The sequence below is a fragment of the Lepidochelys olivacea genome (genome assembly GCF_965140295.1).
Source record: "Lepidochelys olivacea isolate rLepOli2 genome assembly, chromosome: 7".
NCBI classification, from domain to species: domain Eukaryota; kingdom Metazoa; phylum Chordata; order Testudines; family Cheloniidae; genus Lepidochelys; species Lepidochelys olivacea.
In genome coordinates this window covers 81,567,320-81,581,432 of record NC_140417.1, presented here as the reverse complement: position 1 = coordinate 81,581,432, position 14,113 = coordinate 81,567,320, and the positions used below count along the sequence as shown (strand labels likewise).

At 43.8% G+C, this 14,113-nt stretch overlaps 1 protein-coding gene across 1 annotated transcript in view; it reads right to left on the bottom strand.

Moving 5' to 3' along the window:
• MYPN (myopalladin) overlaps window positions 1-14,113 on the bottom strand; it is a gene marked incomplete at both ends in the record, with an annotated part of 94,521 nt that overhangs the window by 54,138 nt on the left and 26,270 nt on the right. Inside the window, one exon of the mRNA XM_084634827.1 lies at window positions 10,488-10,602. Coding sequence (XP_084490953.1) covers window positions 10,488-10,602 — 115 coding nt within the window. The remainder of the gene's footprint in view (window positions 1-10,487; window positions 10,603-14,113) is intronic.

Sequence of the window (14,113 nt, the reverse complement as noted above, 5' to 3'; positions counted from 1 at the left end):
TGATTCCACCATGAGTTTTCTTTCTAAATTTGTTAAGCACTCTTACTAAATTTGAAGACTTTAGTTTTACTTATTGAACAGCCCATTTAAGCAAAATTAAATAAATGTATATAAATCATTGCTCACAGTTACAACTACAGCCCACCTTGTAAAATGGCTGTATGATAGGCAAAAAGCCCCCGTGATTTCTAATCAAATCAATACAGTGGTTCTTTACTAAGAAAAAATGGAACAAAGAACAAGAGAAATTGGAGAAGTGTTTGCCTGAATTTCTTGTTAATGAACTATAAATTGAAAAACCATTCAGGTATTGTGTACCAAAGAAACACAAAACACATTTGGTTTTCCTTCATAAAATTATTCTACAAAGGGAGATGGCTACACAGGCTTTATAGCAGCATGCAAGGGGAATCCTTAGCAGGCTGAATTGTGACCAGCTTTATGTTAAGTGTGCTTTGTGTTACTAGAATGTCACAAAGTAGATTTAGTGGGGGTAGCAAACTGCATAGAACTTGCAAGGAGGAGCACAGGTTGCAGGAGGGAAGAGTTTGGAGGCAGTACGAGTAGGGTTTTTTGACTGGAAGACCCATTGAAAAGGGATCGTGGTGGCTCTGGTCAACACTGCGGACCAGGCCATTAAAAGTTCAGTTGGCTGCCCACAGTGGAGCAGGCAGGGTGCCTGCCCAGCTCCGCGCAGCTCCCAGAAAGCTGCCAGCATCTCCCTGTGGTTCCTAGGATTATGGGATGCCAGGGGAGCTCCGCGCACTGCTTTCCCCTCTCTCCCCAGCGCTGGCTCCGCAGTTCCCGGACAATGGGAGCTGTTGGGGTGGCGCTTGCAGGCAGGGACAGTGTGCAGACTGCAGAGCCACCTGGCAGTGCCTCCGCCTAGGAGCCAGACATGCCGGCAGCTTCCCGGGAGCTACCTGAGGTAAGTGCTGCCAAGAGCCCACACCCCAAACCTCCTCCCATGCCCCAACCCCCTACTCCAGCCCTGAGCCCCCTCCTGCAATCTGAACCCCTCGGCCCTAGCCCGGAGTCCCCTCCGACACCCTGAACCCCTCATTTCTGGCCCCACTTTGGAGCCTGTGCCACCTGCCCAGAGCTCGTACCCCCTCCCACATCCCAACATCCTGCCCCAGCCTGGAGCCCCCTCCCACACTCTGAACCCTTTGGCCCCTACCCTGAGCCCAAAGTCCCTCCTGCACCCCATACTCCTCATCGCCAGCCCCACCCCAGACCCCTCATCCCCAGCTGGAGCTCTCACCCACTCTCGTACCCCAATCTCGTGCCTCAGCCCAGTGAAAATGAGCGAGGGTGGGGGAGAGCGAGCGATGGGGGGGGGGCGGATGGAGTGAGCAAGGGCGGAGCCTCAGAGAAGGGGCATGATGGGGCGTGGCAAGGGCATTAGGTTTTCTGCAAATAGGGAGTTGGCAACCCTAGTTACGAGGAAGCCAGTTTGTGTGCATGTGACTAGAATGATAGCTACAGTTGCTTTTCTGTAAATAATTTTCATAATAAAAAGCCTGTTTAGTTTTACAGTCATGAGTTCTTTCGTGGCATTACCTAGTATGCAGTATGAAAAACAATGGGGTTCAGGATCCAGACTAGGATATTTAACCTGGAGAAAAGAAGTTGATCTGTAGAAGACTGATAACGATAGTAATCTTCCTAGGTATGCTGTTGCCTGTGTACCACTAAACCTTTTAAAAAGAGTTGTTTGACTATGTTAACCCTAAAAAAGAGGATTGAATTCTTCATTACAGGCATTGTATCTGCCATGGGTACTGCAGCAAGGCAAATCCATGTAGGCTGCCTCAGAGGTCGGCTCCTTTTAAGTGAGCGTTCCGATTTACAAAATACTTAGGGGGTGTTAATTCTTAGAAATTTAAATCATACATGTGACCTTCATCTGCCAAAGCAAACAGATTTACAGAGGTGGAATACCTCAGCACTGACCTTACTCAGCTGGGTGAGTGGAATCAAAATGAAAATATCATGCTGCTGGCAGAGTTTCTCTAATCTACATTGCATAACTTGCTGACGAAAACTTGATATACAATTCCTTTCTGGGGGAGGAGAAATAGCCCAAAATCAGTATAATTAAATTTTCAGTTTCACTGGAGAGAGGAGGCTTTCAAATTTCAAAGGCAGTCTCTTACAAGCCAACAAAATTGAAACTGACGACTTTTTCTGGACAACTGATGGACTTGCTTGCATGCCCCAGGCAATGCTGTCAAAGCTGGGTTCACTCAAAGGACCTGTTCTTGTTGAAGTCAACAGCAAATTCCCATTAGTTCAGTGATTTAGCATTGGACGTTACCAGCCTAATTCCAGGAAATGGAGAAATTTACCATGGTACAGCAGACCTCATTTTTATATAGGCATCTAAAATCCGTGTTGACTGATATCTTGAAAATGTCTGATAAAGAGCTGAAAAGTATAGCAGGCTCCCCAGGGTAGTACAATCAAGATTTTTAGTTCATCAGAATTTAAGAGTGAGGAGTGTGACCCAAGGACTACTTGATGGCCACTGGCAGACAGGGAACAGGGGTACATAGGGTTACAGGTATCCCCTGGGTTCACCAAAAGAGGTCATGTAAGGTCTCTACTGAAAGCATGTGTCACATTCATCGTCATAATTATTGTGAAATGTATCTGCAGATAATGTGTAATCAGTTTTGTACATATACAGAACATTATATCCTTAAGGTCTTGTAGGTAAAGGCAGGTCACACAGAGATAGTATGCAATGAGTCAGACTTCTCCAGGCAGGAGATAGGAGATACTTATCTCCCTGGCTGACCATTGTGTATTGTGTATTTTACAATGGAAGTCTATTTGCATATTAATTCAAATGCTTATGAATAGATTGCAAGTGCTGGAGGAAAAAACAACAGAGGGGTTATCCTGTTTACAAGTACAGATAATGAACTTTTAGGGGTGTAACTGGGGGAAACAGAGGTGCACTGGGCATCCTTCAGTCTGGGCAGAGAAACTGGCAATGGGCTTGATCTTATGAAAGGAGGATCTCAGCCATCTTGGCTGAAAACACTGGAGAAAGGATTTGGGGTAAGCCATGCTATATGAGGCTAAGGAATGTCCCGTGAATTAAGTTTAGGCTCTAGAAAGCATGTTATGATTTTGTTTTATATGTAACCATTTGTTTCCAATATTTTTACTTACTATAATTTGAATTTTGTTCTTTGATAATAAATGTAATCTTGTTTTCACTATAAATATATATATAAATGTGCTGTGTTAAGAAGAGTGGTGATCCTGAGTCACAGGTAGTAAGCTGATGTGTACTCTTCCTTTGGGAGTAGAGAATCTATAAATTCAGTGAGTGTTCAGTGGATCATGGGCTGGGCAGGCCTGAGGGAGGCTTCGAGGCCTTGGGGGTTAATGTGTGTCTATTGCTAACATAGACAGCAAGAATCAGGGAACTGACAAGACATCCTCATGCTAAGGTCAGGTGGTAGCGAGGGGCCTCATGACCCTAGGTATCCCTGGAAAGCATCACAGAGAGTTTTCTATACATAAGGGGCCAGATTTTTAAAGGTATTCAAGTGCCTAAAGATACAGGTAGGCATTAGGTGGGCTTTTGTAAATCCCACTGGGTAACTACCTGCATCTTTGAGTGCCCAAATATCTTTACAAATCTGGCCCAAGATGGCTAATTGTTTCACAGTAACTTACTACTGTATACAGACTTCTTATGCAGATGTATAAACCTTTCAGTTCTTGTAAGTGAGATGTGCTAATGACTATGATGGTGAGCCTTTGGTTAACTAAACTGAGCCTCTGAGGTGAAAATGACTTACAGAAATCACAAGGTAATCTTATTTTGATAGCATATAGAAGCACATTTTCAGATGGCCTTTAATTTTGCTGAAGTAAATTGTGTATGCAACCATGGGAGCACAGTTTCTGCATTTGTGTTTGCAAACTGGACATTTGCACACCTAACTACTCAATTTGTGTTTAATGCAAGTATAAAAGTACAGAATGAAAGCCCACTCTTGAAAATGTGACCCTCAAAGTCTGTAGGAGAAAAAAGCTGATGACCAATTAAGTCGTTAGAGTCCATAGGAGGAAAACAAAACAACGGTAAGAGATTATTTTCCAGGAAAAGATGGGTGAGTGAAAACTACTTTGAATATCCTTATACACATCCTCCTCTCTGTACTGGTATAGTGTCACAGAATGAAAGGCCTGTTCCCTTGTCAATCAGAACTGATATACAGCACTTTGTCTCTTGAGAGTATGCCTCATCTATATGATTTCACATAAGAAAATGGAAAAGATAATGAAGGTGTAGAGAGTTTAACAAAGGAGGACTTGTACCTACTGTGTCTAACACCTTGGCTATTATCCATTTTACTCCCTCCTAATAGACCTAAGATGTCCAGTTAAATGGGTATCTTTACTTTGTGCTATTGTTACCACGATTCCATTGTGTAACTGCCATTATTTACATTTAACTTCCTGAAAGAAATTCAGCTCTCAGTTACAGTGGTGTACATCCAGAGTAACTCTGCTTTAAAGGAGGTTAATTCAGCTATACCGTAATATAAGTGAGAGCTGAATTTGGTGCACTATTTTGTTAGCTCATCAAGCCATAAAATATAGTAAAAATGTGTTGTACAAATAATATTTTGCCAGTGTATTTCATACCTTTCCTAAATATTATATAGGTACAATACAATACACCACTAACTATCTGTATAATGAAGTCCGGCGAAATAAATAGCTCATTTATACTCTTGGCAAAGAGTAGGCAAATAGGCTTAGACATAACATTTTAAGGAAGTTGGTCATCAAGGATTCAGTCATATCTGCTCACAACTTTTCAATTAAACAATATGGCTAGCGGTTTCCTGTACAGAGGGAAATAGTTTACTCTTAAAGGCAAATATTCTGCCTTCACAAAGGAGAAGAATTATAAGCTAAGATCAATTAGAAAACTCTAAATAGGAATATTAAAATATGAAATAATATGCTAAATAAAAACATTATAGAAACTATTTTAACACAAATCATAGCAGCGTCACTGAATTAAAATTAATTGCAATGAGTCCCATCAGGAAAAAAGAGGCTACATTATATGATATGTCTATCACATATGTGAACAACGTGAACGTGAACAAATCAGTCTGTAATGTGAAGACACTAATGAACTGATCTACAGATGCAACTGCCCTTTACTACATGGAATGTCTGACCTGGTAGAGAGTGCATGAATTCCCTCTATTGCATGAATTCCCTCTATTGGCTGAGATGGTACAGCTGCTCCTTTTGCTCATTGCCTAATAGTCTTAGCCCTGATCTACACTAGGAGTAGAGGTTGAATTTAGCTGCGTTAAATCAATTTAACCCTGCACCTGTCCACACGATGAAGCCCTTTTTTTTGACTTAGAGGGCTCTTAAAATCCATTTCCTTACTCCACCCCCGACAAGGGGATTAGCCCTGAAATCGGCCTTGCTGGGTTGAATTTGGGGTACTGTGGACGCAATTTGACAGTATTGGCCTCCGGGAGCTATCCCAGAGTGCTCCATTGTGACCACTCTGGACAGCACTCTCAACTCAGATGCACTGGCCAGGTAAAGGCCTGTGAACTTTTGAATTTCAATTTCCTGTTTGGCCAGCGTGGCAAGCTGCAGGTGAGTGCAGAGCTCGTCAGCAGAGGTGACCATGCAGAGCTCATCAGCAGAGGGGACCATGAAGGAGTCCAGAATCGCAAAAGAGCTCCAACATGGACCGAACAGGAGGTATGGGATCTGATCGCTGTATGGGGAGAGGAATCCATGCTATCAGAACTCCATTCCAGTTTTTGAAATGCCAAAACATTTGTCAAAATCTCCCAGGGCATGAAGGACAGAGGCCATAACAGGGACCTGAAGCAGTGCTACGTGGAAACTTAAGGAGCTGAGGCAAGCCTACCAGAAAACCAGAGAGGCAAACGGCCTCTCCGGGTCAGAGCCCCAAACATGCCACTTCTATGATGAGTTGCATGCCATTTTAGGGGGTTCAGCCACCACTATCCCAGTTGTGTTGTTTGACTCCTTCAGTGGAAATGGAGGCAACACAGAAGCAAGTTTTGGGGACGAGGAAGATGATGATGATGAAGTTGTAGATAGCTCACAGCAAGCAAGCGGAGAAACCAGTTTTCCTGACAGCCAGGAACTGTTTCTCACCCTGGACCTGGAGCCAGTATCCCCGGAACCCACCCAAGGCTGCCTCCCGGACCCACCAGGCAGAGAAGGGACCTCTGGTGAGTGTACCTTTTAAAATACTATACATGGTTTAAAAGCAAGCATGTTTAATGATTAATTTGCCCTGGCATTCGCGGCTCTCCTGGATGTACTCCCAAAACCTTTGCAAAAGGTTTCTGGGGAGGGCATCCTTATTCTGGCCACTGTGGTAGGACACTTTACCACTCCAGGCCAGTAGCACATACTCGGAAATCATTGTAGAACAAAGCATTGCAGTGTATGTTTGCTGGCATTCAAACAACATCGGTTCTTTATCTCTCTTTGTTATCCTCAGGAGAGTGATATCATTCATGGTCACCTGGTTGAAATAGGGTTCTTTTCTTAAAGGGTCATTCAGAGGTGCTGTTCCTGCTGGGCTGTTTGCCTGTGGCTGAACAGAAATGTTCCCCGCTGTTAGCCATGTGGAAGAGTGAGGGCTGAGGGGCTAGCCACGTGGTGGGGGGAGGCAAAATGCGACCTTGGAACGAAAGCACATGTGCTATGTATGTAATGTTAACAGCAAGGTTTACCGTGAAAGAGTGTACCCATTGTGCTATAAAATGTATCTTTTGAAATACCACTGTCCCGTTTTTTTCCTCCACCAGCTGCATGTGTTTCAAGTATTACAGGATCTTCTCCTTCCCAGAGACTAGTGAAGATTAGAAGGTGAAAAAAATGCACTTGCAATGAAATGTTCTCTGAGCTCATGCTGTCCTCCCACTCTGACAGAGCACATATGAATGCGTGAAGGCAGACAATGTCAGAGTGCAGGAAAGCACAAAATGACCGGGAGGAGAGGTGGCGGGTTGAAGAGAGTAAGTGGTGGGCTGAAGAGAGGGCTGAAGCTGAAAGGTGGCAGCAGCGTGATGAGAGGAGGCAGGATTCAATGCTGAGGCTGCTGGAGGATCAAACTAATATGCTCCAGCATATTGTTGAGCTGCAGGAAAGGCAGCAGGAGCAAAGACCGCCACTACAGCCCCTGTGTAACCAACCGCCTTCCTCCCCAAGTTCCATAGCCTCCTCACCCAGATGCCCAAGAACACGGTGAGGTGGCCTCCGGCCACCCAGCCACTCCACCCCAGAGGATTGCCCAAGCAACAGAAGGCCAGCATTCAATAAGTTTTAAAGTTTTAAACTTTTAAAGTGCTGAGTGGCCTTGTCTCTCCCTCTTCCACCACCCTTCCTGGTGCTTCTCTCCTCCACCACCCCTCCCGGGCTACCTTGGCAGTTATCCCCCTATTTGTGTGATGAATTAATAAAGAATGCATGAATGTGAAGCAACAATGACGTTATTGCCTCTACAAGTGGTGATCGAAGGGAGGAGGGGAGGGCGGTTAGCTTACAGGGAAGTAGAGTGAACCAAGGGGCGGGGGGTTTCATCAAGGAGAAACAAACAGAACTTTCACACCGTAGCCTGTCCAGTCATGAAACTGGTTTTCAAAGCTTCTCTGATGTGCATCACGCCCTCCTGTGCTCTTCTAACCGCCCTGGTGTCTGGCTGCGTGTAACCAGCGGCCAGGTGATTTGCCTCAAACTCCCACTCCACCATAAACGTCTCCCCCTTACTCTCAAAGATATTGTGGAGCACACAGCAAGCAGTAATAACAGTGGGAATATTGGTTTCGCTGAGGTCTAATCGAGTCAGTAAACTGCGCCAGCACGCTTATAAATGTCCAAATGCACATTCTACCACCATTCTGCACTTGCTCAGCCTGTAGTTGAACAGCTCCTGACCACTGTCCAGGCTGCCTGTGTATGGCTTCATGAGCCATGGCATTAAGGGGTAGGCTGGGTCCCCAAGGATAACTATAGGCATTTCAACATCCCCAACGGTTATTTTCTGGTCTGGGAATAAAGTCCCTTCCTGCAGCTTTTGAAACAGACCAGAGTTCCTGAAGATGCGAGCGTCATGTACCTTTCCCGGCCATCCCACGTTGATGTTGGTGAAACATCCCTTGTGATCCACCAGTGCTTGCAGCACTATTGAAAAGTACCCCTTGCGGTTTATGTTCTCGCCGGCTTGGTGCTCCGGTGCCAAGATAGGGATATGGGTTCCGTCTATGGCCCCACCACAGTTAGGAAATCCCATTTCAGCAAAGCCATCCACTATGACCTGCACATTTCCCAGGGTCACTACCCTTGATATCAGCAGATCTTTGATTGCGTGGGCTACTTGCATCACAGCAGCCCCCACAGTAGATTTGCCCACTCCAAATTGATTCCCGACTGACCGGTAGCTGGTGTTGCAAGCTTCCACACGGCTATTGCCACTTGCTTCTCACCTGTGAGGGCTGCTCTCATCTTGGTATTCATGCACTTCAGGGCAGGGGAAAGCAAGTCACAAACTTCCATGAAAGTGCCCTTACGCATGCAAAAGTTTCACAGCCACTAGGAATCATCCCAGACCTGCAACACTATGCGGTCCCACCAGTCTGTGCTTTTTTCCCGGACCCAGAATCGGCGTTCCACCGCATTAACCTGCTCCATTAGCACCATGAAGCCCTCATTGCCAGGGCCCGTGCTTTGAGAGAAGTCTGTGTCCATGTCCTCATCACTCTCGTCAGCGTGCTGACGTCGCCTACTGGCCCGATTTCGCTTTGCCAGATTCTGGTGCTGCATATACTGCTGGATAATGCGCGTGGTGTTTAATGTGCTCCTAATTGCCAAAGTGATCTGAGTGGGCTCCATGCTTGCCGTGGTATGGCGTCTGCACAGAAAAAAGGCGCAGAACAATTGTCTGCCGTTGCTCTGACGGAGGGAGGGGTGACTGATGACATGGCTTACAGGGTTGGCTTACAGGGAATTAAAATCAACAAAGGGGGTGGCTTTACATCAAGGAGAAACAAAAACAACTGTCACACAGAATGGCCCCGTCAAGGATTGAACTCAAAACCCTGGGTTTAGCAGGCCAATGCTCAACCCACTAAGCTATCCCTCCCTCTGGTATTTCAGGCAGGACTGAATCTCTTATTAAAGTTTTCAAGGTGCCCCTGACAGACCTCACCAAAACGATTGTCGGCCGTTGGTATCACAGAGGGAAGGAGGGAGGGAGGGGGGAGCAAATGAGTACAAAACAAATCTGGTCTATTTCTTGTTTTGATCCACTCCATCTATCTTTTACATCTTTGGCTGGCAGCAGACAGTGCAGTAGGACTGCAAGCCATCCACATCTCCTGGCTGCTCGGCAGAAGATGGTGCAATAGGACTGCCTGCAGGACTAAAGAGAATGATCTGGTCGAGTCACTCCTAATTTAGTCCCTGCGCCCATGTCTGCCCGGGCGCTCCTGACCAACCTTACTGAGGCAGCCAGGAGCACCTCGGACACGATGAGGATGATTTTCAGGCCTATTGCACCATCTGCTGCCACAAGGCAATGAGTTGCTGCTGCTGTGTAGCAATGCAGTACCGTGTTTGCCAGCACCCAGGAGACATACGGTGACAGTGAGCTGAGTGGGCTCCATGCTTGCTGTGGTATGGCGTCTGCACAGGTAACTCAGGAAAAAAGGCATGAAATGATTGTCTGCCATTGCTTTCACAGAGGGAGGGAGGGAGGGCCTGACGACATGTACCCAGAACCACGCGCGACAATGTTTTTTGCCCCATCAGGCATTGGGATCTCAACCCAGAATTCCAATGGGCAGCGGAGACTGCGGGAACTGTGGGATAGCTACTCACAGTGCAACACTCCGGAAGTCGATGCTAGCCTCGGTACTGTGGAAGCACTCTGCCGAGTTAATGCACTTAATGCACTTAGAGCATTTTGTGTGGGGACAGACACAATCGACTATATAAAACGATTTCTAAAAAAACGACTTCTGTAAATTCGACCTAATTTCATAGTGTAGACATACCCATAGGGTATGGCTATGCTGCATTTAAAAACCCTTGGCAGCAAATCTCAGAGGCGAGCCTAGGTCTACAGTGTCAGGCTCGTGCTATAGAGCTAAAAAAAAGCTGTGTAGACCTTTGGGCTTGGGCTCTGAAACCCACCACTTTCCTGGGGCTTCTGATGCCTATGCTCTGGGAGCAAGAGGCTCCACTCTCTCTGCCATGTGTTATATGGTTAGCTAGCAGTCATGATATCTATGTGTGCATGCAGCCACGTATCATCATGAGGTGCAGAGCTACAAGTCTATCAGACAGGCACATCATGTGTAAAAATTGAACTGTATAAGATGTATATTTTAAAGAAAGATTTTTCTTAAATAGATCATATAGAATGTTGTCTCCTGTACCTGATAAACTGGCTGACCCACAGTAGATGGCACCTTTGGTGTCTCTTGATGAGTGGTTGTACTGTTAGTAGCAGGAGATGGTGCATTCAAAGAGACATCAGTTGGTTTCTGGACTCTGTGAAATATTTAAACAAACAAACAATTTTTTCTAAAAATGAGCACTGTGCTTTTGTGAGTAGTGGATAGTATTGCATAGATGTTCTCTCTGATTATGCTCCCATAATATGCACGGTATTACAATACTATAAAAACTTCATTTTAGGATTAACTTTAGGTCTCATCTAAATCAATATGATAAAGTCAATTTCATGTGGGAATATATATGTGGAGTTAATAATTTTGTTGCATAAATTTGCCATATACTACTCAGGTGGCTGATTTAGTTTTACAGTATATTATAAAAACCAGCATGGATTAACCAAATTTGTATCTCTAAAACTGCTCCAATCTATTGTGGGGGATTGGACCAGCACAGAGCCAACTTTAGGAACAAGGGGTGCATACCATTCCTTCCTCAATTGTACTCAATACTCCTTAGGCACATGTGAGGATCTGGCTCTCAGAGTCTAACAGAAATGTTGTTGTCCACTATGACACAGAATAAATAATCTGGTTCTTAAAAAAGAGCAGCAGGAATATCTTCACTTTGAGAAAAATATTAAGAATTTTGGTAGCACATTTTACAGATGTAATTACGGTTTTTTTATTTCTGCTATGATTTCCATTTATAATTCAGCTAACATCCTGAATATGATAGCTGGTTCTGTTTTATTTTTAGCGCTAAGTAAAAATGATTAAAACGAAGAGCCAGTCTTCTTTTTCATTTTCTTTGGGCCATATGTGCACCTCCTCTGGAAGGTATCAGAGCCTTCCCAGGGAAGCCAGACTCAAGAGTCTGAAAAAACACTGCTGCAAACTGAGTATTCAGCTTTAGGAAACATTGCTTTCTTATTTGCAAATGTGAGAATTGTTATGTTTTTAGCAGATGATGTAGTATTAATTTCCTTTAAATATAGAATATTCAGGTTCATGTGATGACAGCTGGAAGCTAAGTAGCAAGAAAAGGAAATTCTGGTTATCCTACATCTAGTCCAACATCATCCTGTTCTTTGGGGACATCTAGCTACTAACTCAGAGCAGCATTCTCTTTACCAAGAAATACAGGACTACAGTACATGGCTTCAAAACCTAACTGAAGCAAGCAACCTGGAGACAACAATCAGGTGGTGTTTTCCCATCTCTTTAAGAGCAGGAAAATAGTTGACAGACCTGGAGGCATCAAATAGCTCATCCTCTAATAATCTTGCGAAAGAGAAGAACGGTTAGGAATGAGACCCTTAGAAAAGCCATTGCTAGTGCTGTGCAAAACTTTCATTTTGAAACTTGAAGACTGGTGGAACTCTCCTGATTTCATGTAGGGCTTTTGGTAGAGCAGGGCAAAAATTTCAAATAGTTTTATTTGCCAAAAAATGCAGTTGATTGGTCAAATTCAGTTAATAGTTTCAGCCAAAACAAATTATTTAAAAAAAAGTCTGAATGTTTTATTTCAACATTTTTGAAACAAAATGTTTTGACTTTTTGTTTTGAAATGACATTTCATTTTGAATTTCAGCTAGACTTATTTAAAAAACAAACAAGAACAACAGAAATAGGAAGTTTAAAAAACACGCAAAGCAGAAACAAAACAAACAAACAAAAAAGTTGGTACAGTCACCAAGCTGAAAAATCAGTTATTTGCTCAACTCTAGCTTCATGTCAATTCCAAAATTTGAGGAAGATTCATGAACCAAGCCAACCTGAGTCATTTGAGGCTGTATGTTCCTCTCTATGGTACTGGCTTTGACTGACAATTTGGCAGCCAAACTGCCAAAAAAGGCTAAGAAATCATTGTAGTTAGGTTTGGAGTTAAAGAACATCTCAATGGTTTCAGCATTCAAAGTTGATGCAACCAGGGATGCTTTGATGTTTTCAGCACATACCTTGGCCTCCAATGTGGTGACCAGATGGCACCTCTCATAACGAGCCTGGAAATATACAGGCTGAAATCATGTTAGGGGCTTCAAAATATTCAGGAAGTTGCTTATGTGGGGAGTAGTTTGACAAAATGGTGGTGGAATCCTCAATTAAATTAAAAAAGACTTTACGGAACCCTCTTAACTCCAAATCCAGGAAAAGGAATAGCTGGTCTTATTACAGCCTATATATCCTTTTCATGACTACTCCTCTAATCACAGAAGGCAAGACTATTGCAAAAGCAAATGGACCAAGGCTAAGCCTGAAAGGGGAGAAACAAATCTTCCTGCAATACAAATTCCAATACTAGATATAATGCCTCACTTGTTCAGCAGAGTTCCTGCATTTTCCTGGAGTTATGCCTAGATAAAATGCCTTCCCACTGTGAGGATGGAGACACAGAGTCCTGTGGTGAAAGAGATTCCATGTTGTTTGTTAAAATGCAGCTCAACCTATTCCTGTCCCTCTTCATTGCCAAAGAATGGCCTCTTGACAGGTGATGACAATCAACATTGATGACACCTGGCTAGAGGCATCAGCTTGTCCTTTGTCTTCGAGGAACAGGTTTACCCACTCCCCATACTAGTCTGATAAATACATTTCAGTCATAATTTTAGCTTATGTTCATAATTTTACTTTATAATGGACCTTCGCAGGCAGAAGAGGATACAGGTATACCCTTTCCTGGGCAACATTCTAATCAGAGTCCCATCCAAGGAGGGGCTTACTCAAGCGACTCAGTCACTGATCCAAATGTGGCAACAGCATAGATGTACAGTAAATTTCTGAGTCATCTTCAACAATCTCAGTGCTTCATTACAGTTGTTCAGCTATTGCATCTCCATAAGGTGCAGCAAGCTTTGTCTTGGGATTTGAACATTGTGCTGCTCAATGCCTTAATCCAGGCGCCCTTTGAACCTATGAAATCAGTTTCATTGTATTAATTGACTATCAAAAGACGTTTTTGATCGCTATCACTTTGGCAAGAAGGTTGTCAGAGTAGGGAGTTTTTTCAGTTGATCCATCCTGCTGCAAGTTTCACAAAGATAAGGTGAATTTGAGAATGCATCCCACCTTTATTCCAAAAGTAGATTTGATTTTTCATTGAGCACAAGAGATCTCATTGCCTTCTTTTTGTCCACATCCGTCTCATCCAAAGGAGAAGCTATGGCATTAGCTGAATGTAAGGAAAGCTTTAAAGTTTTGTCTGAAAAGAACTGCCTAAGAAAAACAGCCTTACTGGTCTTATTTCATCCAAAAAAAAAAAAGTACTAAGGCATCAGAATCATCAATCTCACAGTGGATATGCTGATGCATTGCTGAGGCATATAGAGCAAAACAATTCAAACCTCCAATGGGCATCAGAGCTCACTTAGTACAAGCGCTGGTGGCATCATGAGATGAGAAAGGGAGGTCTCTTACGATGAAATCTGTAAAGCTACGACATGGTCATCCCTGTATTCATTTACCAAGTTTTACAAGATATACACAGTATTCAGCTGATGCAGATGTTGACAGGCAAGTCTTGCACGCTGCAGTGCTTTCATAGAGTCACTTTTCTCTCAGTGACATTATTTTGATCGTTCCCTAGGAATTTTGTTACTGTTGAGAAA